The sequence below is a fragment of the Scyliorhinus torazame genome, chromosome 11 (genome assembly GCF_047496885.1).
Source record: "Scyliorhinus torazame isolate Kashiwa2021f chromosome 11, sScyTor2.1, whole genome shotgun sequence".
Taxonomy (NCBI): Eukaryota; Metazoa; Chordata; class Chondrichthyes; order Carcharhiniformes; family Scyliorhinidae; genus Scyliorhinus; species Scyliorhinus torazame.
This window is the reverse complement of record NC_092717.1, coordinates 127,889,878-127,917,720: the sequence shown is the minus strand read 5'-3', so window position 1 is coordinate 127,917,720 and position 27,843 is coordinate 127,889,878. Positions and strand designations below refer to the sequence as shown.

General features: G+C 50.1%; 1 protein-coding gene across 1 annotated transcript in view; it reads left to right on the top strand.

The window, feature by feature from the left end:
- LOC140385940 (lipoxygenase homology domain-containing protein 1-like) overlaps window positions 1-27,843 on the top strand; it is a 52,468-nt gene that overhangs the window by 4,987 nt on the left and 19,638 nt on the right. Inside the window, exons 2-4 of the mRNA XM_072468592.1 lie at window positions 3,320-3,611; window positions 3,711-3,789; window positions 3,921-3,996. Of these exons, the coding sequence (XP_072324693.1) occupies window positions 3,320-3,611; window positions 3,711-3,789; window positions 3,921-3,996 (447 nt within the window). The remainder of the gene's footprint in view (window positions 1-3,319; window positions 3,612-3,710; window positions 3,790-3,920; window positions 3,997-27,843) is intronic.

Below are 27,843 nucleotides of genomic sequence, written 5' to 3'. Positions count from 1 at the left end.
GCCCTAATTGGAAAAAGTGAATTGGGTACTCTAAATGTATATTAAAGAAAGAATAGAAGCGCGCATTTGCAGCCTGTTCCTGCCTGGTGCACGCATGGGAGGCCCAAAGTTCATCTGGGCTTGTAAATGCCGACCTCGGAGCTGGAGATGAAAGTTAGTTGGATTTCATAAAAACATACAAGCATTAATAATTTTGACCTTCATGGCATATCAGTGTGACACAGCATGCCGGTTGGACACCACTGCTCTGCAACATGCAATGCAGCAACCACCAAGGTTCCTTAAAGTGCACCTTTCAAACCCATGACGTTTACCACCGAAAAGGACAAGGACAGCCAACATTTGGAAAAACCAAAACCTGCAAGTTCTCTTCCACGCTACACACCATCCAGACTTGGAACACATCACTGTTCATCACTGTCACTGGGTCAAAATCCCAAAACTGGCTTCCGAGCTCTGGGTGTGCACAAATCAGATGAACTGTTGTGATTCAAGTTGGTACCCACGTGGCCAAAATGTTGGAGAAGCTGATGGGGCGGGGGGGGGGGGGGCTTTGACCGGCCTCTGGAGGTCGACCGAGCACACAGGGCGCTGATGAGGCCGCAGGCGGATATGCTGCCAGGGCGATGGTGGTGCAGTTCCACCGCTTTCTGGATAAGGGGAAGATTCTCCAATGGGCGAGGCAAACTAGGAACTACACATGGGAAAGGAACGAGCTGAGGGTGTACAAGGACCCGGGAGGAGAACTGGTGAAGAGGAGGGCCAGGTTTAACTAGGTCAAGGCTGCCCTCTTTAAAAAGGGGATAAAGTTCAGAGTACTGTGCCCGGCCCACCTCTGGGTGACTTACCAGATGCGGGAGTACTATTTCGGCATGCCAGAAGAGGCGATGGAGTTCATAAGGGTCAATGGAATGGGAGGAGAGTGATGACATAGAATTTTAGAGGGGTTTGAGCATGTGTTTGTTTCTGAAAAGATTTTTCTTCAAAGAGTTTTTGATGACGGGCTTCCTGGACGGCAGGCTTTTCATGGCGGAACGTCGAGGGCGTGTGTAGTTTTTATTGCTCTATAGAGGGGTATGGATGGAGGGAAGGGGAATTGGGGGTACCAGGGAAGTTAGAGGCCTTGGGCAGGGGCCGCCATGCTAGCTGAGCGGGCTAGTTAATGGGAGTGAAGTAAGGGGTTGTCAGGAGGTAGGCGCAGGAGGGGGAATGGGGCTGATGTCTTGTTTAAGTGTGGGGGGAGGATTGCTGACAAGGGTTTGGTTGATGTGGCACAGTTGGGAAAGGATCGATGATGGTGGACATCCGAGGGTGGGCCTGGAGGGTCGACTGACGCGGGCCGGGGAGCTGGCCCAAAAAGGGATATGGTTGATCAGCAGGAGAGGGGCTGGTCAGGCGGAACGTGAGGAAGCTGAATGGGCCGGTCAAATGGTCACTTTCGTTCGCACACCTGAGGAGACAGGGGTGTCCGCTCTCCCTGTTGCTCTTTACTTTAGTGATAGAGCCACTGGCGATGGCGCTTAGGGCGTCGAGAGACTGGAGAGGGATTGTGCAGGGGGGCACCAAGCACAGGGTCTCGCTGTCTGCGGACGACCTGCTGCTGTATATTTCAGACCCATTGGTTAGTATCGGGGACATTATGACTGTGCTGCCAAGGTTTCTGTTTGTGTTTCAAAACCTCCCTATCTTAGTCCCAAAGTCGATTTTCAAAAAGGTGAATGCGGTAATACTCTGGGTTTGTGTGGGCGGATTAGGAGGGTTTTCCTGGAGCAGGAGTGAGGAGTCGGGGGGGAGGGGGGGGGGGGGGGGGGGGGGGTGGTGCTGGCGTGCCGAACATGATGAGCTACTACTGGGTGGCGAACATCACCATGGTTAGGAAATAGGTCGTGGGGTAGGGGTTGGCATGGGGTCGGATGGAAACAGCATCGTGTGGGGAACGGGTTTATGGGCTTTGTTGTCAGCGCCTCTGCCATTCTCGCCAGCTAGGTACTCAGTGAGCCCAGAGCCTTGTGGTGGTATCGTTATGAAGGGTGTGGGGCCATTGGAGGCAGCATTGGGAATGGAGAGTGCCTCAGTTGGGCACAAATCTGCAACTATATATTTTTGCATTTGGGGGAGTGTGGTTTGAATTGAGGTTTCATGGGTGGTGGCAAGCGGGGATTGAGCCATTTGGTGACCTGTTCATCGGGGGCAAGTTTGCAAGGTTGGAGGACCTGGAGGAAGAGTACGAGCTTCCCAGGGGGAACGGTTTTAGGTACCTGCAGGTCTGGGATTTTGTAAAGAGGGAGGTGTCGCCCTTCCCTGGGTTGCAGGACAAGGTACTGTCGAGGGATGAGATAGGGGAGGAGAGGGTGTCCGAGGTCTACAAGGAGTTGATGGATTGGGAAGGGGTCCTGGTGGGGGGCATAAAGCGTAAGTGGGAGGTGGAGCTGGAGTGGAGGTGGAGGCCGGCACATGGGCAGAGTCCCTGAGGAGGGTGAATGCATCCTCATCGTGTGCGAAATTAAGCCTCATCCAGTTTAAAGTAGTCCACAGGGCACATATTACAGTAGCAAGGATGAGTTGTTTTTTTGAGGGGGTAGAGGGTAGATGTGGGCATTGCTCGGGGAAGCCTACGAATCACATCCACATGTTTTGGGCATGCCTGAAGCTGAAGGGGTTCTGGCAGGATTTCACAGACTGTGGCCCGAGTCCAGAGGTGGCGATATTCGGGGTATCGGAAGACCCATGAGTCCAGGGGATGAGAGAGGCTGATGTTTTGGCCTTTGCCTTCCTGATGGCCCGGAGATGGATCTTGCTCGGGCGGAAGGACTCGGAGCCACCAAAAGCGGGAGTGTGGGTGAGCAACCCGGTGGAATTCCTAAGGCTGGAGAGGGTCAAGTTCGTATTGAGGGGGTCGGTCAATGGGTTCACTCGGAGTTGGAAGCCATTTATTGATTTCTTTAAGGAGGTTTGAGGGTTCAGCAAGGGGAGGGGATGAGAAGGTAAGGAGGTTAAAATGGGGAAGGCAGGATGTGGAGGTATTGGGGGGAGTGGGGTGGGGGGGGGGGAGAGTGGTGTTGGTTGTTTATAATGTTACATGGTTGTTCTTCTGCTTTTGTCTGTATATATGAAAATGCCTTGAATAAAATATTTTCATAAAAAAAGAAAAGAATGACCTGGAGTTATAGAGCACTTCTTCCCAAAGCATTTTACAGGCAATTAACTACTTCTGAAGTTTAATCACTATTGTTTCGGAGGCAAACAACCTACAATCTGCACACAGGTTCCTTTCAAGATGTCACTCTCACTTAATTTAATTGTGTCTTGTGTTTTCTAGGAATGTTGCTATTCAGTCCAAGAAGCCTCCCATTGTGAAGAAAATTCCATTATCTGGCATGCTTAACCATGAGCGCAAAAGCACACCTTCTCTACACTCAGTAAAGGATCCAAATAGTAGAGAAGCACTAAAAGAGTTAGATGAATACTTGGTCGAAATTTACACTGGAGACGAGTTTGGAGACAGTACAAATGCTAATGTTTATATTGTCTTATTTGGTGACAAAGCACATTCAGACAAGATTCTTTTAACAGAATCGCTTGATCATGTGAATCTGTTTCAAAAAGGACAGGTAGGGAAACACCTCAAACTGGTCAAAGAATAAAAATGTGCTGTTTCTACTTTGTCCTAATTTAACCTTCCATTATGTATTCCTCTGATAATTATTTAGGTTGACAAGTTCAAAATCAAAACAGATCTATTGGGGAGCCTGTATAAAATTGAAATTGGTCACGATACAGGGATACCTGGTGAGTAGAGCATGGAAGGAAAACATAATCCCAATTGGTGTGCTAAAGCCTAGGGAAACCATTACATTTGTTATATGGTTCTCAACATTTATCTACTTGCTCAAGTTTCTAAAGTATATATTTCCTTACAGGAAGTGGCTGGTTCCTTGAAAAGATTGAGATAACTAATACAGTCACCAAAGAAAACCTTATCTTTCCATGTAACAGGTGTGTTAATAATACTATATATCTTTAGATTGCTTGACTTTTGGTTCCAGTTGAACTTTGACAAGATTTTTGACTATTAAAAAAATATGAAATTATTTTTAACCAGGAGAAAATTCAGCATAGCAGCCTTTCTGTGATACCACTGTTTACAGGGACTAGCTCTGGGAACTCAGTTAAATTATATTGCTGAAAGCCAATGTGATACTTTAGATCATTGGTTCAATAGTTTGGAGTCCAGAAAAAAAACAGGCTTCTCAATTTGGTACCCCGGCCTCGACAGCATTATCTATAGAGCACAGACTACACTTGGGACTTCTACACATACCCTGGAATCATGGGCCGGGTTTCTCCCCTACCCGGCGGGGCAGGGGGTCCCGGCGGGATGGAGTGGCGTGAACCACTCCGGCTTCAGGCTGCCCAAAGGTGTGGATTTCTCCGCACCTTTAGGGGCCAAGCCCTCACCTTGAGAAGTTAGGCCCACGCCGGAGTGGTTGGTGCGCCGCCGGCTGGCGGGAAAGGCTTTTGGCGCCACGCCACACGGTTGGCGGAAGTCCGCGCATGAGCGGGAGCTTCAGCGGCTGCTGACGCCATCCCCGCGCATGCGCAGGGGGGGGTCACTTCCACATCAGCCATCGCGGAGGCTATGGCCGAGGCGGAAGGAAAAGAGTGCCCCCACGGCACAGGCCCGCCCGGGGATCGGTGTGCCCTGATCGCGGGCCAGGCCACCGTGGGGACACCCCCGGGGCCAGATCGCTCCTCGCCCCCCCCCCGAGGACCCCGGAGACCGCCTGCACCGCCAGTCCCGCCGGTAAGGTAGGTGGTTTGATTCACGCCGGCGGAACTGGCATGACAGCAGCGGGACTTCGGCCCATCATGGGCCGGAGAATTGCCGGGGGGGGGGGCCCGCCGACCAGCGCGGCGCGATTCTTGCCCCCGCAAAATTTTCGGTGCCGGAGCATTCGGCGGCCGTCGGAGGGGGGATTCACTCCGCCCCCCCCGGCGATTCTACGACACAGGGTGGGGGTTGGAGAATCCTCCCCATGATTCTGGCTAGTGATCATGACTCCAGGTTTATACCTTGAAGATTTTGCATCCTTAAATACACCTCCCCATCACCATTTCCATTGTGAAATTTACTCAAACTCAAAAGTAATAAAACTTACTGCTATAAAAATCATAATTTCAGGAGAAATTTAAAACACTCAGCCGCACAAAGGGCACTATTCTAAAAAATTGGGAAAAGAGACCCGTAGTACGCAAGATTAGCTGGGTGATTCCCGGCGCTCAGAACGCCGGGAAACACCATGCATCGAACGGCCATTCGGGTAGATTGGAGTCTCAGCAGGAAACACCTGGCCGAGGCCGCACTCAGCTCCATCTCCTGTACTGAGGAGCTCCACTCACCAGACCTCCTCAGTGCAGGATGAGATCTGAACACCATTTTCTCTCGACCACCCAATGTGACCCCCAACCCCACCAAAGCCCCAACTCACATATAGGAAAGTCCTCAGACCCCCCCCCCACCCATCCCCGCACCCACCTGCACCCGCGCAGGGCATCCCCGAGCCCTAACCCTGTTGCGGGGAAAATGCCAACCTAGCACCTTGCTAGGTTGCCCACCTAGTACCTTGGTAGCACCTCTGCCAGCTGGCCGTGCCACCTGGGAACCTTGGCAATGCCAGTCTGGCATACCAGTGGCACTGCCAGGATGGCAGGCCAGAAGTGCCAAGGTGCCTGGGTGGCAAGCAGTGCACGTTTACAAAGAAACAAAAAGGCAACTTAAAGGCCCGGGACCTCAAGGTCTTCTTTCTTCAAGGTACCTCTTGAATCAACTGTAAGTAGGAAATCAAAAAAAGTGAATGTTAAAAGTGCAACATGCTAACTTCAGACAAAATCTAAACTCAACAGCAGCCTCACACATCATGGAAGAGGACTGTCCATATCTCTTACACCCTCAGAACAGAAACACATTTTTTTTGACAGTCCATGTTGTCATAACATCTTTCTCATTAACATCAATTAATAAACGAATACAGCTTTCAAAAAAACATTAAACAACCAACTGTTTTAAAACCAGGTACAAAACCAACCACAAGTGGTTGAAGAACTTTTAAGTGACACAGACACTGGATTGCAAAAGCACAGAGAAATCAAAGAGACAACTCACTCAACAGAACAGTACGAACTATTGGGTTTAACACTTCCAACATTGACTCAGTGACAGACACTGGAGCACAGACATACAAAATCAAACAGGACACTTTTAATAACACAAAGAGAAACTGAACCCACTCACATACACACAAGTATTATTTTACTGAACACACAGCATTTGAAAACCTAACGTGTGATTCTTCCGATTTAACTTAACTCTAGCCATTATCTCTCAATCCGATACGTTTCCTTTTTTTTAGCCCCTTCCCAATAAGTGCCTGTTATCAGAATGAGTGCTTTTTCATTTTTTTGTTTTGTTTACCCCATGTCCCACATTTTCCCTGATCAGCGAGTGAGTCAATTGGTTTCCAATTGTTCCTTATCATTTAGTCTATCAAATTCTTATTTTTGCCGGCCAAATGCGGTGTCAGTGATCCCTCCAATCCCCACTCAAGTTCCTCACTACTGGCCATCTCCGGGTAAGACAGTCAAGGTATAGGTGTCATTGGCAGTATGGTTTTACCGGGTCTCCTTGGACGAACTCCTCACTTGCAACTAAAACTGAATGTCATTATAACAATGTACAATAGAAGCGTTTCCACTCCAACCCTTGAAGCATTGCCTGGAATCTAAGTTTTGAATTCAAGAGACACTTCCTGGGCGGGGACGGATTCAGATTTAGTATTAAGAGAAATGTACTCACAGTGACTCGAGCCGGTTCCCCATTGGTGTCCTGTGTCTGTTGTATCTCCCTGACTACGCAAATTGAAAGGTCCGAGAAATTGTAAAATTCCAACACTCGGAGTTCAGATGCAGGTTTTATTACATATGTGGGAGCAAGCCCGGGACATCCAGACACTTCTCTACTGGGGTTCAAATGAGCATACTTCATATATGTTTTCATTATCAGTTACAACGTAATGGTATTAAATATACAAAGGCCACAGCACAATGGCCTCTTGTGGACTGATAACTGTATTCCGGTACAGTAATTGCCATGCAGAGACTTGAAGCATGGTCTAGTGGAAACGGTTGTCATTTCAGGTGGATTTGGCTGGGAGTTACTCCCCAGCTCTGACGGCGTGTTCCCCACCACTATCTAACCACACTCAGTCATTTTTTGGGCCCTGGGGAGCCTGATCCAGCCCACACTTTAAATTTTTAAATCACTGGCTAACTGAACTTGCTCCTTTTGAAAGGGTGCCCCGATCTCTAAGTGAGCTTGAGGGTTCCCCCATAACACCCCAACCATGGGCAATGTCAACCCCCACACACATGGGCTTTACCCCACAACCCCCCCCCCCCCCCAAGTAAGAACACCCCTCCCCCTTTTCAGATCTTCCCACACACCCTTTTAGGCCCCCCCTTTTCAGGACCCTCTTCATCCCTCTGTCGTCCAGAGGCCACTTCAACCCCCCAACCCTCCATCCCCCTTTTCATGGCATGGTCCTCCTCAGGCCCTGACCTTTGGCAATGCCACCCAGGTACCTGGGTAACCTGGCACTGCCACCCTGGCAGTGCTCCTGCTCACCTGGCAGTGCCACCCAGGCACGTCGGCAGTGCCAGTATGACAGTGCCAAGTGGCAGCCTGGAAGTGCCAAGATGCCTGGAGACCGGGGGAGAGCCAGGCTGCCACCCTACTCTGTTCCTGACCACCCAGTTGCCTACAATAACCTAGAAAGCCTTCCAGGTGCCTTTCCACCAGGTCCACATTTGCATGGACCCGTGCTAATCAGCGCCAGGCTGGGGTCTCTCCGGGGAGGCCAGTAGATGCAAGGAGCCAGTTAGATCCGGAGTCAACGCGGTTAAGTGGATTCACTGTGTGAGACAGTGTCCTATCCATTGTGGGCAGGGCCAGATCACAATGCCTCATGAGATCCGGTTAAATTTCGCAAGATGCAATGGCTGTGGGGAATCCCAGAGGTGGCCTCTCCTGGCATCTACCAGCCTCATCGCGCCCCTGTTCGGGTGCAATGCGGCTGGTTGATCGCGCCCATAGTAAAGAATGTCTGTATCCAGTATAACAGTCTTATGGGGGTGAATTAATATACTTTGAGACCATGAGACAATGTGACAATGGCCTTTCCCATTTCTTGATTAGGCTATCCTGTACATTGTTTGTATGCCTCCTGTTTCTTAACTGCAACTGCTTTCATGTAAAGCTGTGATTGTTTGTGTATATTTCAGCACTCTAGTTGCTGATCCAGACTGGCATTCTAAGATAAATTAAAATTAATAAATCCAAATGTTTCACACAAGAGTAGACCTTACGGCCCATTGACCTGGATCTGCCAGTCAGTACTATCGTGGCTGTCTATCCACTTCAACTTCATTGTCTGCTCCACTCCCTTGATTCCCTGAAAAAAAATCTGCTTATCTCAACTTTAAGTTTAGTCAACGATGGAGTATCTACAACCCTCTAGAGGTAAAGAATTTCAAAGATTCACAACCCTTTAAGTGAAGAAATTTCTCCTCATCTCAATCCTAAATGATTGACCCCCCTACACTGATACTGTGCACCTGTGTACCAGCCAGGGGGAACCGTCTTTTGTGGGCTATCCTGTTAAGTCCCTTCAGAATTTTGTATGTTTCATTGAGTTCATACTCATCCTTTGAGGGAGTATAGACCACATCAACAATGGGAATGTCCACCATGAACTGCCTGAACGTGCCACACATTCAGTGATAGTGTGCTGTGCAGCAATGCCACCGTAAGTGGGTGGAAAATGTAAACGAGAGTGAACATTGATGTGTTGGGTGCTTTGGATCCGTGGAATACATACAGGCCACCAACACTTAAAATAGAACAACACTATTTTATTAAGCTAGAAACTGTTGAACATACTTTCACTGTGGGTTAACACGATGTTAGATTAAACTAAGGACCTATGCCTATCCTAACCAGTCTATGCACTCAGCACATGGTGAAGATCTGTGCTGTAAGCTCTGTCCTTCTGAGAGGCTGCATCCCGAATGAGCGGGAAAACTGATGCCCTCTGTCTTTATAGTGAGTGTGCTCTAACTGGTGATTGGTTAGGGTTAGGGTGCGGTGTGTGTGTTGATTGGTCTTGCTGTGTGTCCATCAGTGTGTGTGTGGCTGCACGATGATATACTGGTGTATATTATGATATCCTCTCTTTTATAAAAAAATGTATGTGTGTGGCAATAAATAATGTGTGGTGAGAATGTTCCGAACTATGTGTGGTGTGCGAAGACATATTTACAGGACTATGTACATGAGAACTAAACTATTTACATGGGAAGGTGCCTGGTGCAGAGAAGCAGTATGCAACAAGAGTAACGAGATCAACACTATATACAAACCAGGGAAACGATCAAACAAAGCAACAAAACAATTCAGAGAGTCTATAAATTCGAAAAGTTCATAAATTTAGTCTCTGAGGTGGGTGACAAATTCTGGTTGACCGTAAGGGTGGCACACCACTCATTGTCCGGATCGATGCTGTATAACGATAGAGGCTGGATTCTTTGCTCCGGGGGCACCCAGTTTTTTGTAATGATACCGACTGGAAAAGGCACCTTGGGGTCCTTGGTGTCAATATCGGGTAGCAGGTCCGAATCGGGCTCGGTGACCGTGGGTTGAATGGCCCGGACATTCCTGCGAGGCTGGCTGGAGCGACGAGAGTTGGCAGGCTGAGCTGATCTGCATAAAGCAGCATAGTGGCCAAGTTTGCCACATCGCAGGCATCGTCGGGATTTGGCAGGACATTGCCACTTTAAGTGGGTGGAGCCACAGTTGCCACACGGTGCAGCGTCAGTATGTTCGTTGCGCCACCGCGCATGCGCGGTGCAGTCGTTCATGGTGCGCAACTGCGCAGTACGTTCGTTGACGTCGCTGTCCCCTCGTTCGGTGCGCACAAGCGCGGGAGTCCGCGAAAAGCACGCGAAATGGCCGCCCTCATCCAGGCTGAGGCCCTGGAATTGCTCGATTGCTTGGACCCGTTCTGCCTCGTGGGGACCTTGCCGCGCCATTTCAGCCGCATGGATGTGGGAATACCGACTAGTGGCGTGTTCATGTAACACGCAGGTCTCAATGGCAATCGCTAGGGTGAGCTGCTTTACCTTGAGGAGCTGCTGGTGTAGGGGGTCCGACTGAACACCAAAAATGATCTGGTCGCGTATCATAGAGTCGGAGGTGGACCCGTAATTACAGGACTGCGCAAGGATGCGGAGGTGGGTGAGAAAGGACTGGAAAGGTTCATCCTTACCCTGCAAACGCTGTTGGAATACACAGCGCTTGAAACTTTCATTCACCTCGATGTCGCAGTGACTTTCAAACTTATGGAGGACCGTCTTGAATTTTGATTTATCTTCATCATCAGCAAAGGTGAGAGAATTGAAAATGTGGATGGCATGGCCCTCGGCCGTGGATAGGAAGAGAGCAATCTTCCTGGTGTCTGAGGCAGCTTCCCGGTCTGTGGCTTCCAGATAGAGCTGGAAGCGTTGTTTGAATATCTTCCAGTTGGCTCCTAGGTTACCGGTGATGCGGAGCGGCGGCGGCGGCGGGCGGCACTGTCCATTTTGCAGGATGGCTGTATGCTGGTGGAAGGCAGATCACTTGCAGGTAGGTCTAAGGCGTTCTAACATCCCTCTACTGGTACCATGATGTGCTGGGTGCTCTGGATCCGTGGAACACATTCAGGCTGCCAACACTTGAAATAGAACAACACTATTTTATTAAGCTAGAAACTGTTGAACATACTTTCACTGTGGGTTAACACGATGTTAGATTAAACTAAAGACCTATGCCTGTCCTAACCAGTCAATGAACTCAGCACATGGTGAAAATCTGTGCTGTAAGCTGTAAGCTCTGTCCTTCTGAGAGGCTGCATCCTGAATGAGCGGGAAAACTGATGCCCTCTCTCTTTATAGTGAGTGTGCTCTAACTGGTGATTGGCTGCGGTGTTGTGTGTGTTGATTGGTCTTGCTGTGTGTCCATCAGTGTGTGTGTCTGCACCACAATATACTGGTGTATATTATGACAAACGTCTCCATTTGTCCTGCCACTACATTAAAATCCTGCAAGACCAGACCACCTCACCACCTGATGGTTAAGTTTGGAAAGCATCCTTCTTTTAAGTGTTCTTTTATGTGTTATCAATCAACACATAATTGATGAAAACCTGGCCTTACCAGGTATTCTTCGGGGCTCCCGTTGTCATGATAGGCAAACATGCAGCCAATGAACACATAGAATCGGACACGACCAATGAGCAGTCAGGACACTCAGGGGTGGTATCTCACTATAAAAGAGATGAGGCACTCACATCCCGCCTCTTTCCACAGACCAAATCTACAGAGTGAGACAGGGAGTATCCTCAGCATCACACCCAGCACGTGGCTTAGAGCAAGGCTGGTTCAGTTAGACTGAGTTACTACATTTAGATTAGCAGAGAGTTGAACTCATTGAGAACAGTGCTAATAGTTCAATAAAACACATTGAACTCACTTCAAAGTCTGGAGCATCTTTTACTCAAAACTGCAACAAGTGGCAGCTTGTGTTATTCCAAATTACATAACACAACACCCGCAATGCGCCTCCACCCAGGAAGAATTACCGACAGCGAGTTTCACTTGTGGTTCTAAAAATCAGGAAGTAGGTGTCAGGGCTGCTGAGGCACAGAGAGGAGGTAGGACATATTCCCAGACCTGCCGTTGGCAGGGTTGGGTCGAGCAGCGGAGGGGGGGGTGACCTGCGGATGGGCCGTGGGGTCAGCATTACACCCGGGATTGGCGTGTCCAAGCGTGGGCCGCCATTGCTGCAACCTGATTTGTTATGTTGTAGGTGTAACATAAGCGGCTTCCTTGTGGTGCACTTGAGAAAGGAAGTTTCAGATGTGGAGATAACTTCAACACGTTTATTAAACTATTTATACTTCTATTACTCGGGTTCGACACTACTGCTAATCCTACTATAGCCACCCAGACTGACTAACCAGTTGCTGCATTCCACGTGGTGGGTGTAATATTGAATCAACCCTGTGTCTGTACTCACTGACTGTCTCCACTGGAAAGAGGCAGATCATGTGTGTGGTGTCCTTTATATATGAGTTGGTGTAATGCCCCCCTGTGGTCGTGTTACCTCCTTGTGTATCGTGAATGTCTATTGGTTATGTCCTGTCTACTTGATCTATTGGTTGAGTGTGTGTGTGTGATGTCTTTGGTGCTCCCTCTAGCGAGCCTACATGCATTTACATTGATGCACATCACCACACAGCCTGCAAGGCAGCCATCTTGCTGCACACCCAGTGACCACCCACAGTGACCTATGGTTGCGCACAGTGACATGGGTCATATGAGTGGCCCCACTCCACCATCCCTTCAATCCACATCCCAGCATCCCACCAAACCATGACACCCCCCCCCCCCCAATCCAGCATCCCACCAAACCACAAGCCCCCTCCCCCCACCCCCCAGCCAATTACACGCAAACCTGCCGAAGGGGCAGCACACGGCCCACCCAAGGGGGGCGTCCACAGTAGCCCCTACAGTGGGGCTCCGGAGGGAGGACGCGATGCCTCCATTGGCATGGATAGGGCCAGTCATCAGTAGCCCTGCCTGCAACGACAGGTGCAGGGCTAGAGGCTGCCTCCCAACGGGCTGAGGAAGAGGTGAGAAGGAGGCGTCGCATTATGCCTCATGTGTACTGGCACCGGCCGTCATTCAAGGACCTTCCTGACCAGGCATGCTGTCAAAGACCCCAGCTGAGCAGGCTGACCGTACAGCAGATCTGCCAGATCATTGCGCACTTGGCATTACGGGGGTACGGGGGAGGACACCTGCTCCCGGTGGCCGTCAAGGTGATAGTTGCCCTGAACGTTTATGTCACGGGGTCATTCCAGGTGTCGAATGGGTACCTGTCTGGGATCTCACAGACTTCGGTACACAGGTGCATTTGCGCCATCACGGAGGCCCTATATGCCCAGTCACCACTTCAATGTGGGTCAAGCCCACCAGGATGTCCGGGAAGCGAAGTGCTCAAGGTCCAGAAGTGTTGCATGTCGCCCTATGAGCACCGGTCCATGACAGGCTGGTCTTCACAAACCGAAAGAGGTTCCAATTGATGAACGTGCAGCTGTTTTGTGACCATGAGATGCACATCATGCACACCTGTGCCCGATACCCAGGTAATGTGCACGACGCCTTAATCCTGGCACACGGTTCCTGACATGTTCGAGGCATACCCCTGGGTAAGGAGTTGGCTCTTGGCGAACAGGGATTATTTGCTGCATTCACGACGTAGTGGGTCGGATCTCAAACAATGATGAGTCAAAATACAGGAGGGAGATAGAGAACCTAGTGGAGTGGTATAACGACAACAACCCCTCCCTTAATGTCAGCAAAACAAAAGAACTGGTCATTGACTTCAGGAAAAAAAGTATTGCAGATACCCATGTCTGCATCAACGGAGCCAAGATGGAGATGGTTGACAGCTTCAAATTCCTAAGTGTGCACATCACCAACAATCTGTCCTGGTCCACCCACATCGCGCTACGACCAAGAGCGCCTATACTTTCTCAGGTAACTAAGGAAATTCAGCATGTCCACACTGACTACCAACTTTTACAGAAGCACCGTAGAAAGCATCCTATCTGGCTGCATCACAGCCTGGCATGGCAACTGCTCAGCCCAGAACCGTAAGAAACTACAGAGTCGTGAACACAGCCCAGTCCATCACACAAACCCGCCTCCCAACCATTGACTCTCTGCACCTCCCTCTATCTTGAGAAAGCGGGCAGTATAATCAAAGACCCCTCCCACCCAGCTTATTCACTCTTCCAACTTCTTCCATTGGGCAGGAAATACAAAAATCTGAGAACAGACACTAACAGATTCAAAAACAGCTTCTTCCCCGCTGTTACCAGACTCCTAAACGACCCTCTTATGGACTGATCTGATCTCGTCACTCATCTTCTCTACTGAGTAGTACGACACTCCTGTATGCTTCACTCGATTCCTGTGTCTATATATTTACATTGTGTATTTTATGTTTGCCCTATGAATTTTCTTTTCATGTACGGAATGAGCTGCCTGAACTGTACGCAGAACAATTCTTTTCAATGTCCCTCGGTATATGTGACAATAAGCAAATCCAACCCATGGCTGATGACGCCTATCCAGAGACCACAGACCAACACAGAGACCAGCTGCAACCAAATCTATGCAGCGATGTGGGTGCTTGACCAAGCGGTGCTTCGGCGTCCTTAGATGTGGTACAGGCACCTGGACCGCTCCGGAGCGGTCCTCCAGTATTGCACTAGGAGTGTCTTCCACATTGTGGTCGCTTTCTGCGTCCTCCACAACATCGTGCAGCAGAGTGGCAATGTGCTGGAGGAGGAGAATGAATGCCCGGCCTCATCCGATGAGGACGACCCAGGGGAGGGTGAGGATAAGCAGGACATGGGGCCCAGTCAGCCACAAGAGGCCACGCAACGTGTGCGCCTGGGTTGGCACGCACAGGTCGTCCTAATCACCTTAAGGTTCACCAACTAGGAAGCCTGGTCTGCGGCACAAACACCCCTTCTCCCACCCTTCCCCTCCAAGCCGACCACCCCCTCCCATCTCCCATGACCACACTCAATGCGCCACCTGCGCACCCCCCCCCCCCTTCAGGATTCCTTCAGGATTCACCAGTGTCGTGATTGATACTCAGGAGGCTGACAAGCTGCAGCCGCATATACACACTTCACTCTCCACACACAACATCCCAGCCAACAAGATGGCAGCAAGACACGCGGCCACACGCTTCAAGGATACTGAGCTGGAGACCCTCCTGGACGCGGTGGAGTAGAAGTGGATGACCCTGTACCCCGGCCCGGAAGGAGGCTGCCAGCCACCGCCAATCGGCGTGCCTGGGCGTAGGTGGTAGAGGCGGTCAGCGTCGTGAGCAACACTGTCCGGACCGACCAGCAGTGACGGAAGAACTGCACAACCTCCTGAGGACGGTCAGGGCCAGTAGGCAGCACTGTGCCCCTGGCACCAACCCCGTATCACACACCCGTAACCTTATGCACCCCCACCCCCACCCAGAAGGTGGCAGAACCCCCACCCTGCAGCACATGCCGGCACTTATACCGGCCACCATTGCCGGATGCCCTGGCCACTGAGTGTAATGATAGCAGACATGTAAGCAATGGGTAATCAGAACAAGACACAACCAATAGGTAATCAGAACACCCAGCAGTGGCATCACCACAAGAGGCTATCACACAACCACTATAAATGACAAGACACACAGGCCCTCTGCCCCTTCCACTGGCAGAAACCTAGAAAGCAAGACGTGTGTAGTAAGCAGCACCGTCACACCACTACATGTGGCCTAGAGTAAGTTCATATAGTTAGTAGGGTGTACTGTGTTACTAAAGTCAGATCAGTTGAGTGTAGAACTCATTCAGGAGCTTTGTTAATGGCTTAATAAATACGTTCAACTTACCTCGAGATCTGGAGTATTCTTCAACAGCGCCTACAACAAGTAGCGGCTTATGTTACTCAAAGTAACATAACAACACACTGAGACCACCAGATAGCCACCCCGTGGGCTGCATGCGTTGGACTGTCTAACACTGTCACTTTCTGTTTGCCCCCCCCTCAGGAGAAGGCTGGCCACAATCGCGGCAGCACATTCATTTTAACTGCCTGTACCCGACCCGCCAATGACAGAGGGAGACCATCCCACATTGCCAGATCAGCTTTCACCCTCCCCACCAAACTAGAAATATTGTACCTACGGAGCCCCCCCCCCCCCACAATCCCAAGCAACCTGTACCCCCAGGTATCGAAAGTGAGTCCCTGCCCTACGTAATGGCAGCCCCCCTCCCCCCCCCCCCCCCCCCTCCCCCCACCACCACCCCTGCCACCACTCCTGGCCGAGACACCGCAAAATATTCACTCTTGTCTAGATTTAATTTGTACCCCGAGAAAGACCCAAACACCCAAAGAAAATAGCAGGGGGAACATAGGACATCCCGGCCTAGACCCATGGTGGAGAGGAAAGTATTCTGAGCTGATGTTATTTGTGCAGACACTGGCCCTCGGCTCGTTATATAGTAGCTTTACCCAGTCCACAAATCTGGATCCAATCCCAAACCGCCCCAGAACTGCATTCAAGTAGCCCCATTTTACCCGGTCAAACGCTTTCTCGGCGTCCATTGCCACAACCACCTCTGTTTCATTCCCCTCCGCCGGTGCCACATTCAATACCCTCCTAATGTTCGAAAAGAGATGCCCCCCTCTCACAAACCCCGTCTGATCTTCACCTATCACCTTTGGGAGGCACTCCTGTAGCCTACCTGCCAGTAGCTTCGCCAATATACCACTTTAAAAGTGGTATGGGCCTGTATGACCCACACTCCGTCGGATCCTTATCTTTCTTAAGTAACAGGGAAATCAATGCCTGCCCCAAAGTTTGTGTAACACCCCCTTCCCTATCGCCTCGTCAAACATCCCCACCATCAGTGGTACCAGCTTATTTTTGAATTTTTAATAATATTCCACTGGAAACCCATCCGGCCCTGCCACCTTCCCCGACTGCATCCTCCCAATCGCATCTTTTATCTCCTGCTCCACTATCACCCACTCTAATGTAGCCCTGTCTCCCTCCCATAACCTTGGGTACTCCAGCCCATCTAGAAATTCCTGCATGTCCCAGCCTCCCCAGGTGGCTCTGACCTGTACAACCTCTAATAGAATTCCTCAAAAACCTTGTTAATCAGATCCAAAGCCACCACCAACTTCCCTGCCCTGTCCCGCACCTGGACAATTTCCCTTACCGCTGCCTCCCTCCGGAGCTGACCCGCCAACATACCCGCCTTCTCTCCATGCTCGTAAACTGCCCCCCTTGCTTGCCTCAATTGATGTACCACCTTTTTGGTAGATAGTCGGTCAAAGCTCGCCTGGAATTCCTTCCTCATTTCCAACTTCACTGGGTCTCTATCTTCTGCATACCACCTGTCTACCTCCAGTAACTCATCTGTTACCCTCTGACGTTCTAACCTCTCCTCTTTGTCTAGCCTAGCCTTGAACAAGATCACCTCACCACCGCCCTTAAAGCCTCCCAGACAACCTCACCTGTCCAGTTAAAACTTACATATTCCTCAACTACTTTTTCAATTTTGTCACAGAACTCTCAGTCCCCCAACAGTCCCACATCTGACTTCCACCCTGGTCTCTGTACCACCCCCTTCTCCAGTACCATATCCACCCAATGCAGAGCATGATCTGATATTGCAATTGCCGAGTACTCCAACCTTTTAACCCCAGCCAGCAGCGCCTTCCCCACCATGAAAAAGTCAATTTGTGAGTACATCTTATGGACCGCTGGGAATAACGAGTACTCCTGCTCCCTCGGGTACAGAAACTTCAAGGGTCCACCCTTCCCATTTCCACCATTAGCCCAGCCAGCGCCTTCGCCCCCCCCCCCCCCCCCGACAGGACCGGCAAGCGCGGCCGTGACCTGTCCAATCTTGGTCCTGCACCAAGTTTCACTTTCTCCCACTGCCCCCCCCCCTATCAGTTTGCGTGTGTCCAAGTCGGGAATGGCCCCAAACACCTTATTCGCGAATCCCACATCATCCCAATTGGGGCCATATACACTTACCAGTGCCACCAGCCTCCCCTTCAGTGCCCCTATCACAATCACATACCTACCCCCCCTGATCTGCAACCACCTTCTCCATCTGGCACTGTACCCTTTTACTGACCATTACCGCTACCCCTCGAGCCCTTCCGTCAAATCCAGAGTGAAACACTTGACTAACCCAGCCCTTTTTAAGTCTCACTTGGTCCTTCACCCTCAAGTGAGTCTCCTGCAGCATTGTTACATCGGCCTTCAAACGTTGAAGATGCGCAAGCACCCTTGACCACTTGACTGGACCTCCCAACCCCCTCAGATTCCATGTGACTATCCTAACTGTGTGTCTCTCACCCCCCCTTCTTAGCCACCATCATCATACCACCGGGCCCTGCCCCATGAGCCTGACCCATCTATTTCCATTACAGTCAGACCATCAATCGGTACACACAGCTCGATGCAGAACCTCTCCCACGCATATCTGACATGGTCAATCAAGATTGCGCAATATCGAGTCTTCTCCACAGTTGACTTGAAGTCCGCCTACCACCAGCTCCCCATCCGCCCAGAGGATCGCCAATACACTGCATTCGAAGCAGATGGCCGCTTCTATCACTTCCTTAGAGTTCCCTTTGGCGTCACCAATGGGGTCTCGGTCTTCCAGCGCGAGATGGACCGAATGGTTGACCAGTACGGGCTGCGGGCCACGTTCCCGTACCTAGATAATGTCACCATCTGCGGCCACATTCAGCAGGACCACGACGCAAACCTCCAAAAGTTCCTCCATACCGCCAAACTCTTTAACCTCACCTACAATAAGGAGAAATGCGTTTTCCGCACCAACCGCTTAGCCATCCTTGGCTACGTCGTGGAAAATAGAGTCCTAGGGCCCGACCGCATGCGCCCCCTCCTGGAACTCCCCCCCCCCCCCCCCCCCGCCCCCCCACCCACTGCCCAAAGGCCCTGAAACGATGCCTGGGGTTTTTCTCATATTACGCCCAGTGGGTCCCCAATTATGCAGACAAGGCCCGCCCACTCATCAAGTTCACAGTTTTTCACCTGACGGCTGAGGCCCGCCGGGCCTTCAACCACATCAAGGTGGACATTTCCAAAGCCACGATGCACGCAGTTGACGAGTCCCTCCCCTTCCAGGTGGAGAGCGATGCATCGAACGTGGCTCTGGCCGCCACCCTCAACTAGGAGGGCAGGCCCGTGGCTTTCTTTTCCCGCACCCTTCATGCCCCCGAAATTCGGCACTCCTCTGTCGAAAAGGAGGCCAAGCCATTGTGGAAGCTGTGCGACATTGGTGGCATTACCTGGCCGGCAGGAGATTCACTCTCCTCACTGACCAATGGTAGGTTGTCTTCATGTTTAGCAATACACAGCGGGGCAAGATCAAGAATGACAAGATCTTGAGGTGGAGGATCGAGCTCTCCACCTACAACTATGAGATCTTGTATCACCCAGGGAAGCTCAATGAGCCCCGAGATGCCCTATCCCGAGGAACATGTGCCAGTGAACAAGTGGACCGACTCCGGGCTCTCCATAATGACCTCTGCCACCCGGGGGTCACCCGGTTCTTCCATTTTATCAAGGCCCGCAACCTGTCTACTCCATCGAGGCGGTCAGGACCGTGACCAGGGACTGCCCAGTCTGCACTTCTACCGGCCAGATAAAACGCACCTGGTGAAGGCCTCCCACCCCTTTGAGCGCTTCAGCATGGACTTCAAAGGGCCCCTCCCCTCCACCGATCGCAACGTGTACTTTCTCAATGTTATTGATGAGTACTCCTGTTTCCCGATCGCCTTCCCATGCCCCAACATGACTTCTGCCACGGTCATCAAGGCACAGCATTTTCACCATATTCGGTTTCCTCACCTACACCCACAGTGATCGGGGATCCCCCTTTATGAGTGATGAGCTGCATCAGTTCTGCTCAGCAAGGGCATCGCCTCAATGATCGCTACAACCCCCGGGGAAACGGGCAGGTGGAGAGGGAGAACGGGACGGTCTGGAGGGCCGTCCTGCTGGCCCTTCAGTCTAGGAATCTCCCAGTCTCCCGCTGGCAGGAGGTCCTCCCCTGCATGCTCCACTCCATCCGGTCGCTCCTGTGCACCACTACTAATGAGACCCCTCACGAATGTGTGTTTGCCTTCCCTAGGAAGTCCACCTCCGGGGTCTCGCTCCCAACATTGCTGACAGTTCCTGGACCCGTCCTCCTCCGGAAGCATGTGAGGAGCCATAAATCGGATCCCTTGGTTGAGAAAGTCCACCTCCTCCATGCGAACCCACAGTACGCCTACGTGGCACACCCCGACGGGCGACAGGACACAGTCTCCCTCCGGGACCTGGCACCTGCTGGGTCCCCACCCACAACCCCCGACCTGGTACCGCTTCTCCCCCCTCTGGTTGCCTCCCTCACCCCTGCGCCACCCACCCTCCCGCCAGCGAACCTCACTGCAGCCCCCACCTCAGTAGTATTCGTTCCCTCACTGGATCCACTACGGAGTGATGATGGAGAGGACAACACTCTCCCGGAGTCGCAGGTGACCATATCGGCGCCCACACCACCACCAGGACTGAGGCAATCGCAGCGGAGGGTCAAAGCCCCCGACAGACTAAACCTGTAATGTTGTTCTTCACCCCCACTAGACTCTTTTTTTAAACAGGGGGTGAATGTGGTAAACACCACTTGTAACACACTACGCGTATTACGGTACTGCCACTGTATTACAGGTACCACAGTTATCCCAGCCTGCTGGCTCCTCCCAGCAGGCGCCGTATAAAAGTGTATGCTCTCCTGCGCTGCTCCCATTCTGGTTCTGGCTCAACATCTTGTGCAATAAAGCCTCAATTGTTTCACCAATCTCGTCTCGTGGTCATTGATGGTACATCAACAGGTCAGTGAAAAGAAAGTTCTATCATTTATACATTTTCCAGCTCCCCAGTCACAGTGCACGATCTCTCTTCCAGCTCCATTCCTCACTTCTGTCCCAAGCCTTCTGCCTCCATGAACGTCTCAGACGCCTCCACCGTTTCAAAATAAAAATCTTTGGCGTTGTACGTCACCCTCAGCTTTGCCGGGTATCACATACCAAATCCCTCCCCCTTGTTGTACAGCGCCGCCTTCACTCGGCTGAACGCCGCTCGTCTCTTTGCCAACTCCACCGTCAAGTCCTGGTAAATCCGAACTCTAGCACCATCCCACTGCCCCTCGCGCTTCTGCTTCACCCAGTTTAACACCTTCTTCTTCATGTGGTATTGATGGAAGCAGATAATTACTGCTCTCGGCGGCTCATTTACTTTGGGCTTCGGCCTTAACGACCAATGCACTCGGTCCAGCTCATACCGGGAGGGGTTGTCACCCTCCCTCATCAACTCCGCCAGCATCTTAGCGAAGTGCTCTGTTGGCCTCGAGCCCTCCGTCCCTTCGGGCAAGCCCACAATTCTCAGATTGTGGCGCCTCGAGCGGTTCTCCAAGTCCTCGAGCTTTGCTCGGAGTCCTCTGTTGACCTCCACCACTCTCCGCAGCTTGTCCCCCATCGAGGAGAGCTGGCTGCTGTGCTGCGACACGGCCTCCGCCACTTCCTTCATCTTCTCACCCTGCTCTCTCACCTCGGCCGAAGTCTTTGCACGCTACCTTCACCAGGGTGATTGCCTCCTCGACTAGTGACTTCAGTGTGATCGCCATCTGCTTCCTCAATGCCTCCATGTGCCTCGCAAACTGCTTCTCCAGTTCCACAGCCATCACCTTGTTCATCTTTTCCACTGTAAGCAGTGTGGCTCCACCATGCGGTCCGGCATCCGCCATCTTGGCAGCGCTTTTGTTGGTCTTCTCATTCGACGGCGAACCCGCGTTTCCTCTCTTCTTCACAGCTGTTTTTCGCAGCCTTTAACAACTTATTATTTTTCTCTTTCTTTCTACAATCTTTAAAAAATAAATTTCATAAACATTTTTTTTAAAAAACAACTTCCCCCGGGACTGGTCTTCAGACTTCTTAAACACACTTTTTAAGCGGGAGCTGCATGATGTGCAGCATCTCCACTACATTGCACGCTGACTTCGGGCCTGCTGCTTCTACAGCCTCGTCTTCAGTTCGGATCTGCCACCGCTGCTTCAAATGCCGCGCGTCTCGGGCTCAATGCCTCAGCTCCAGCCGCCCGACACTTGCGCGGGGTTCGTCGCCGGTTCTCAAACTGGCCCGTCCTGGTGCCCGGGACGGCCCCAAAGGCTGACATAATTCAGGGGGGAGAAAAAAAACGGGGAAACCCTCTAAAGCACCGTAAACAGCGGCAACTGCCGGGAGCTCCTCTCGATGCGGCCGACCCGCTCGCGAACACCACCGGAGGTCCTCTCTGTCCTCCTTTGAGATACTCAGAAGTTCAACCTTTTTGGGAAACTTTTTCTCATCTGCCCGAGGATCACATTATATCACACTGTGTCAAACCTTGTGTAATTAGACACCCTGAAACGACTTGGGATCTACTATATGTCAAAGAAGCTATATAAATGCAGTTATAGTAGGTAAAAAAGGTAAAAGCGCCATAGCCCCAGATGACCATAGACTGCTTTCCTCTTTGAGGGGGAAAGCTGACTGGTGGTGATTTAACCTGATTTCACCACACCTCAGATGAAGGCAAGGTTGAGAAGGCGGGCCTTCATGAATAACCTCAGTTGAATGTCATTAGCCTTCATCTGTTTCTGTATAACTATATGGTAGTTAAGCCAATCCTCCTCAACTGTACCTGTCTAAATTTCTCTTAAATCCCAAACAGGGCCTCCTCCATACCAGTGAGATTTTCAAGCCCCACAGACGTAGGCATCATTCTGAACGAGATGGGAACATTTAGAGAGTGGCCGAAAGACAACAGTCCGTCACTCTCCAAATTTCCCTTCTCACGATGTTCGCCGCTGGTATGACCAAAAATTCCCACCTTGTTTTGATCCACAGTAAATTCTTTATCAGAACCAAAACTGAAGTGACTCTGCAGCCAGCAATTAAACTTTGTTAACTTCAGCAAAGATTTCTCCCCCAATGCAATTCTGTTTTCAAAGATGTCTAACTGCTGTCAGTGTGTAAGTTCTGAAGCAGCATGTAGTTCTGCTTCGTCACCAATAGTCAACCCTTAATCATTTGTGGCAAGACCCCCAGGAGACAATAAGGGGGAAGAAGATGAGGGAAGCACGGTAGCATAGTGATTAGCTCAGTTGCTTCACAGCTCCAGGGTCCCATATTCGATTCCCGGCTGGGTCACTGTCTGTGCGGAGTCTGCACGTTCTCCCCGTGACTGCGTGGATTTTCCCCGGGTGCTCCGGTTTCCTCCCACAGTCCAAAGGTGTGCGGGTTAGGTGGATTGGCCGTGCTAAATTGCCCTTTGTGTCCAAAACATGTTAAGTGGGGGTTACTGGGTTATTGGGATAGGGGAGATACGTGGGCTTCAGTATGATGTTCTTTGTAAGGGCCGGTGCAGACTCGATGGGCCAAATGACCTCCTTCTGCACTGTAAATTCTATGATTCTATGAAGATGAAATATGAGTGCAAGCTAACTAGTAATATAAAAGATAGGAAGAGTTTTTTCAATATATCAAAGGCAAAAATAGACATTGGACCACTGGAAAATTTGGTTGGAGAAGTAATAATAGGAAACAAAGAAATGGCAGAGGAACTGAATAGTTACTTTGCATCAGTCTTCATAGTGGAAGACTCCAGTGGGATGCTAGAGCTCCAGGAGAATCAGGGGGCAGAGGTGAGATCAGTGGCCATCCCTAAGGAGGAGCTTCTGGGGAAACTGAAACGTCTGAAAGTGGATAAATCACCTGGACCGGATGGACTACACGCCAGGATTCTAAAAGATATAGCTGAGGAGATTGTAGAGGCATTGGTGATGATCTTTCAGGAATCACTGGAGGCAGGGAGGGTCCCAGAGGACTGGACAGTGGCTAATGTAACACCGTTGTTTAAGAAGGGAGGGAGGCAGAAGATGGGAAATTATAAGCCGGTTAGCCTGACTTCAGTCATTTGTAAGATTTTAGAGTCCATTATTAAAGATGAGATCGCCGAAGAGCATGATAAAATAGGACTGAGTCAACACGGCTTCGTCAAGGGGAGGTCAGGTCTGACAAATCTGTTAGAGTTCTTTGAGGAGGTAACAAGGAAGTTAGACAAAGGAGAACCAGTGGACATGATTTATTTAGATTTCCAAAACGCCTTTGATAAGGTGCCGCATAGGAGTCTGTTAAATACGTTAAGAGCCCATGGTGTTAAGGGTAAGATCCTGGCATGGATAGACGATTGGGTGACTGGAAGAAGGCAGAGAGTAGGGATAAAGAGGCTTTTTCAACATGCCAGCCGGTGACGAGTGGTGTGCCTCAGGGGTTGGTGCTGGGACCACAACTTTTTACAATATACATTAATGATCTCGAAGAAGGAACTGAAGGCACTGTTGCTAAGTTTGCAGATGATACAAAGATCTGTAGAGGGACAGGTAGTATTGAGGAAGCAGGTGGGCTGCAGAAGGACTTGGCCAGGCTAGGAGGGTGGGCAAAGAAGTGGCAGATGGAATACAATGTGGAAAAGTGTGAGGTTATGCACTTTGGAAGGAGGAATGGAGGCACAGATTATTTTCAAAATGGAGAAATGCTGAGGAAGTCAGAAGTACAGGGGGACTTTGGAGTCCTTGTTCAAGATTCTCTGAAGGTTAATGTGCAGGTTCAGTCAGAGGTTAAGAAGGCAAATGCAATGTTAGCATTCATGTCGAGAGTGCTAGAATACAAGTCCAGGGATGATATACTTCTGAGGCTGTATAAGGCTCTTGTCAGACCCCATTTGGAGTTATTGTTGGACCCCATACCTAAGGCAGGATGTGCTGGCCTTGGAAAGGGTCCAGTTGAGGTTCACAAGAATGATCCTTGGAATGAAGAGCTTGTCATATGAGGAGCGATGGAGGACTCTGGGTCTGTACTCGTTGGAGTTTAGAAGGCTGAGAGGGGATCTTATTAAAACTTACAGGATACTGCGAGGCCTGGATAGACTGGACGTGGAGAGGATGTTTCCACTTGTAGGAAAAACTAGAGCCACAGGACACAATCTCAGACTAAAAGGACGATACTTTAAAACAGAGATGAGGAGGAATTTCTTCAGCCAGAGGGTGGTGAATCTGTGGAACTCTTTACCGCAGAAAGCTGTGGAAGCCAAATCACTGAGTGTCTTTAAAACAGAGATAGATAGGTTCTTGATTAATAAGAGGATCAGGGGTTATGAGGAAAAGGCAGGAGAATGGGGATGAGAAAAATATCAGCCATGATTGAATTACGGAGCAGACTTCATGGGCCGAGTGGCTAATTCTGCTCCTATGTCTAGGTCTTATGAGACTGCTTATAATATTCAAACAAATCTGCTCACGTAGTGCTGAACTGATCAGGCCTCAGATGAGCCTTCACACTAAACTTTCATAAGCCATGGTAACTGACAGGTTTGACTGTGGAAATTCAATTGAAAGTATCTAATGGCACATAGTCATATTATGGTATAATTTTCAATTTACCACTAGAGTTCCATAGAATCCCTGTGTTGCCGAAAGAAGCCATTTAGCCCATCAAATCTTCACCGCCCCTCCAAAAGAGGACCCCACCTAGGCCCATTCCCCCTCCCTAACAACGTAACCCCACCTAACCTGCACACCTTTTGATACAAAGGGGCAGCTTAGCATGGCCAATTCACCTAACCTGCACATCTTTGGAATGTGGGGAGTAAACCGGAGCACCCGGAGGAAACCCATGCAGACACGGGGAGAACGTGCAAACTCCATACCGACATTCACCCAAGGCTGAAATCGAACCCCAATCCTAGCACTGTTACTGTTCAGTAGTTACTCAAGATAAAAATTCATCACTGGCTAGTCTAAAGATGGTCAGAAAGAAAGAAAATACATCAGCAAGACCTTCCATGTTCTTTCCTATTTAACTTTAACAGATGGAGCACTTTCCAACATTATTGGCCATGTGAGATAGTAACATAACAACATGAGAAATAGAAACAGGAGTACACAATGCATCCCTCAAGCTTGTTCCTCATTCAGTAAGATATTGCCTGATCTTTGACCTCAGCACCACTTCCCTGCATTATCCTCATACAGTGGTTAGCACTGCTGCCTCACAGGTCCAGGGACCCGGGTTCACTTCTGGCTTCGGGGGGTGACTGTCTGTGTGGAGTTTGCACTTTCTCCTCGTGTCTGCATGGGTTTCCTCCGGGTGCTCCAGTTTCCTCCCACAGCTCAAAGAAGTGCAAGTTAGGTGGATTGGCCATGATAAATTGTCCCTTAGAGTCCTAGGAGGAGTTATGGGGATAGGGTGAAGGTGTGGGCTTACGTAGGGTGCTCTTCCCAAGGGCTGGTGCAGACTCGATGGGCCGAATGGCCTCCTTATGCACTGTAAATTCTATGATCTGTTGTTTCTTTTTTGAATTGTCCATTCATGAGATGTGGGCATCACTGGCTAGACCAACATTTATTGCACATCCCTAATTGCACTTGAGAAGTTAATTGCCTTCTTAAGCCACTTCAATGAATGTGTCGTAGGAACACCCACAGTGCTATTAGGGAGTGAGTTGCAGGATTTTTAACCCAGCGACAGTGGAGGAACGGCAATATCTTTCCAAGTCAGGATGGTGTCTGGCCTGGAGGGGAACTTCCATGTGGTGGTGTTTGTATGCACCTGCTGCCTTTGTCCTTCTAGATGGTAGTAGTTATGGGTTTTGGAGGTATTGACGAAGGAGCCGAGGTGAGTTGCTGCGGTGCATGTTGTAGATGGTACACACTGCTGTCACTATGCATCGGTGGTGGAGGGAGTCAATGTTTAAGGTGGTGGATGGGGTGCTACTCAAGTGGCCTGCTTTATCCTGGATGGTGTTGATTCTCTGTGGCGTTGTTGCAGCTGCAGTCGTCCAGGCAAGTGAAGAGTATTGCTTCACACTCCTAACTTGTGCTGTAGATGGTGGACAGACTTTGGGGAATCAAGCGGTGAGTTACACATTGTAGAATTCCCAGCCTCTGAGCTGCTCTTGTAGCCACAAGTGATTATCTGGCTAGTCCAATTCAGTTTCTGATCAATGGTAACCCGTCTGATGTTGAGAGTGGGAATTTAGCAATGGTCAGATCAATGAATGTCAAGGGGAGATTGTTAGATTCTCTCTTGCTGGACATATTCATTGCCTGGGACTTGTATTCTGCAAATGTTAATTGCCACTTAGCAGCACAAGCCTGAATTTTGCCCAGGTCATTTCTGCATATGCTTACGGACTACTTGAGCATCTGAGGAGTCATGAGTGGTGCTGAACATTGTGCAATCATCAGCGAACAGCCCCACATCTGGCCTTATGATGGTAGGGAGGTCATTGGTGAAGCAGCTGAAGATGATGGGGCTGAGGACATTACCCTGAGGTACTCCTGCAGCATTGTCCTAGGGCTGAGATAATTGACCTCTAACAACAAAAATAACTGCTTTGTGCTGGATATTCAACCAGTGGAGAGTTTTCCCTCTGATTCCAAATTACTTCAGTTTTTTATAATAATTATAATATTTATTATTGTCACAAGTAGGCTGACATTAACACTGCAATGAAGTTACTGTAAAAGTCCCCTAATTGCCATACTCTGGCACCTGTTCGGGACACAGAGAGAGAATTCAGAATGCCCAATTCACCTAACAAGCATGTATTTCAGGACTTGTGGGAGGAAACCTGAGCACTTGGAGGAAACCCATGCAGACACGGGGAGAACATGCAGACTCTGCACAGACAGTGACCTAAAGCGGAAATCGAACCCGTGACCCTGGCGCTGTGAAGCAACAATGCTAACCACTGTTACCGTGACGACCATTCTTGGCTCTTTGAAGACGCATTCGGTCAAAGTCAGCCTTGATGTCACAGACAGTGACTCTCACCTCACCTCGTGAGTTCAGCTCTTTTGTCCAGGTTTTGCTGAATGTTCTAATGAGGTCAGAAGCTGAGTAGCCCTGGCAGAACCCAAACTAAGCACCAGTGAGCAGGCTATTGTTAAGCAAGTGCTGTTTGATAGCACTGTTGATGAAATTTTCCAAAGTAAC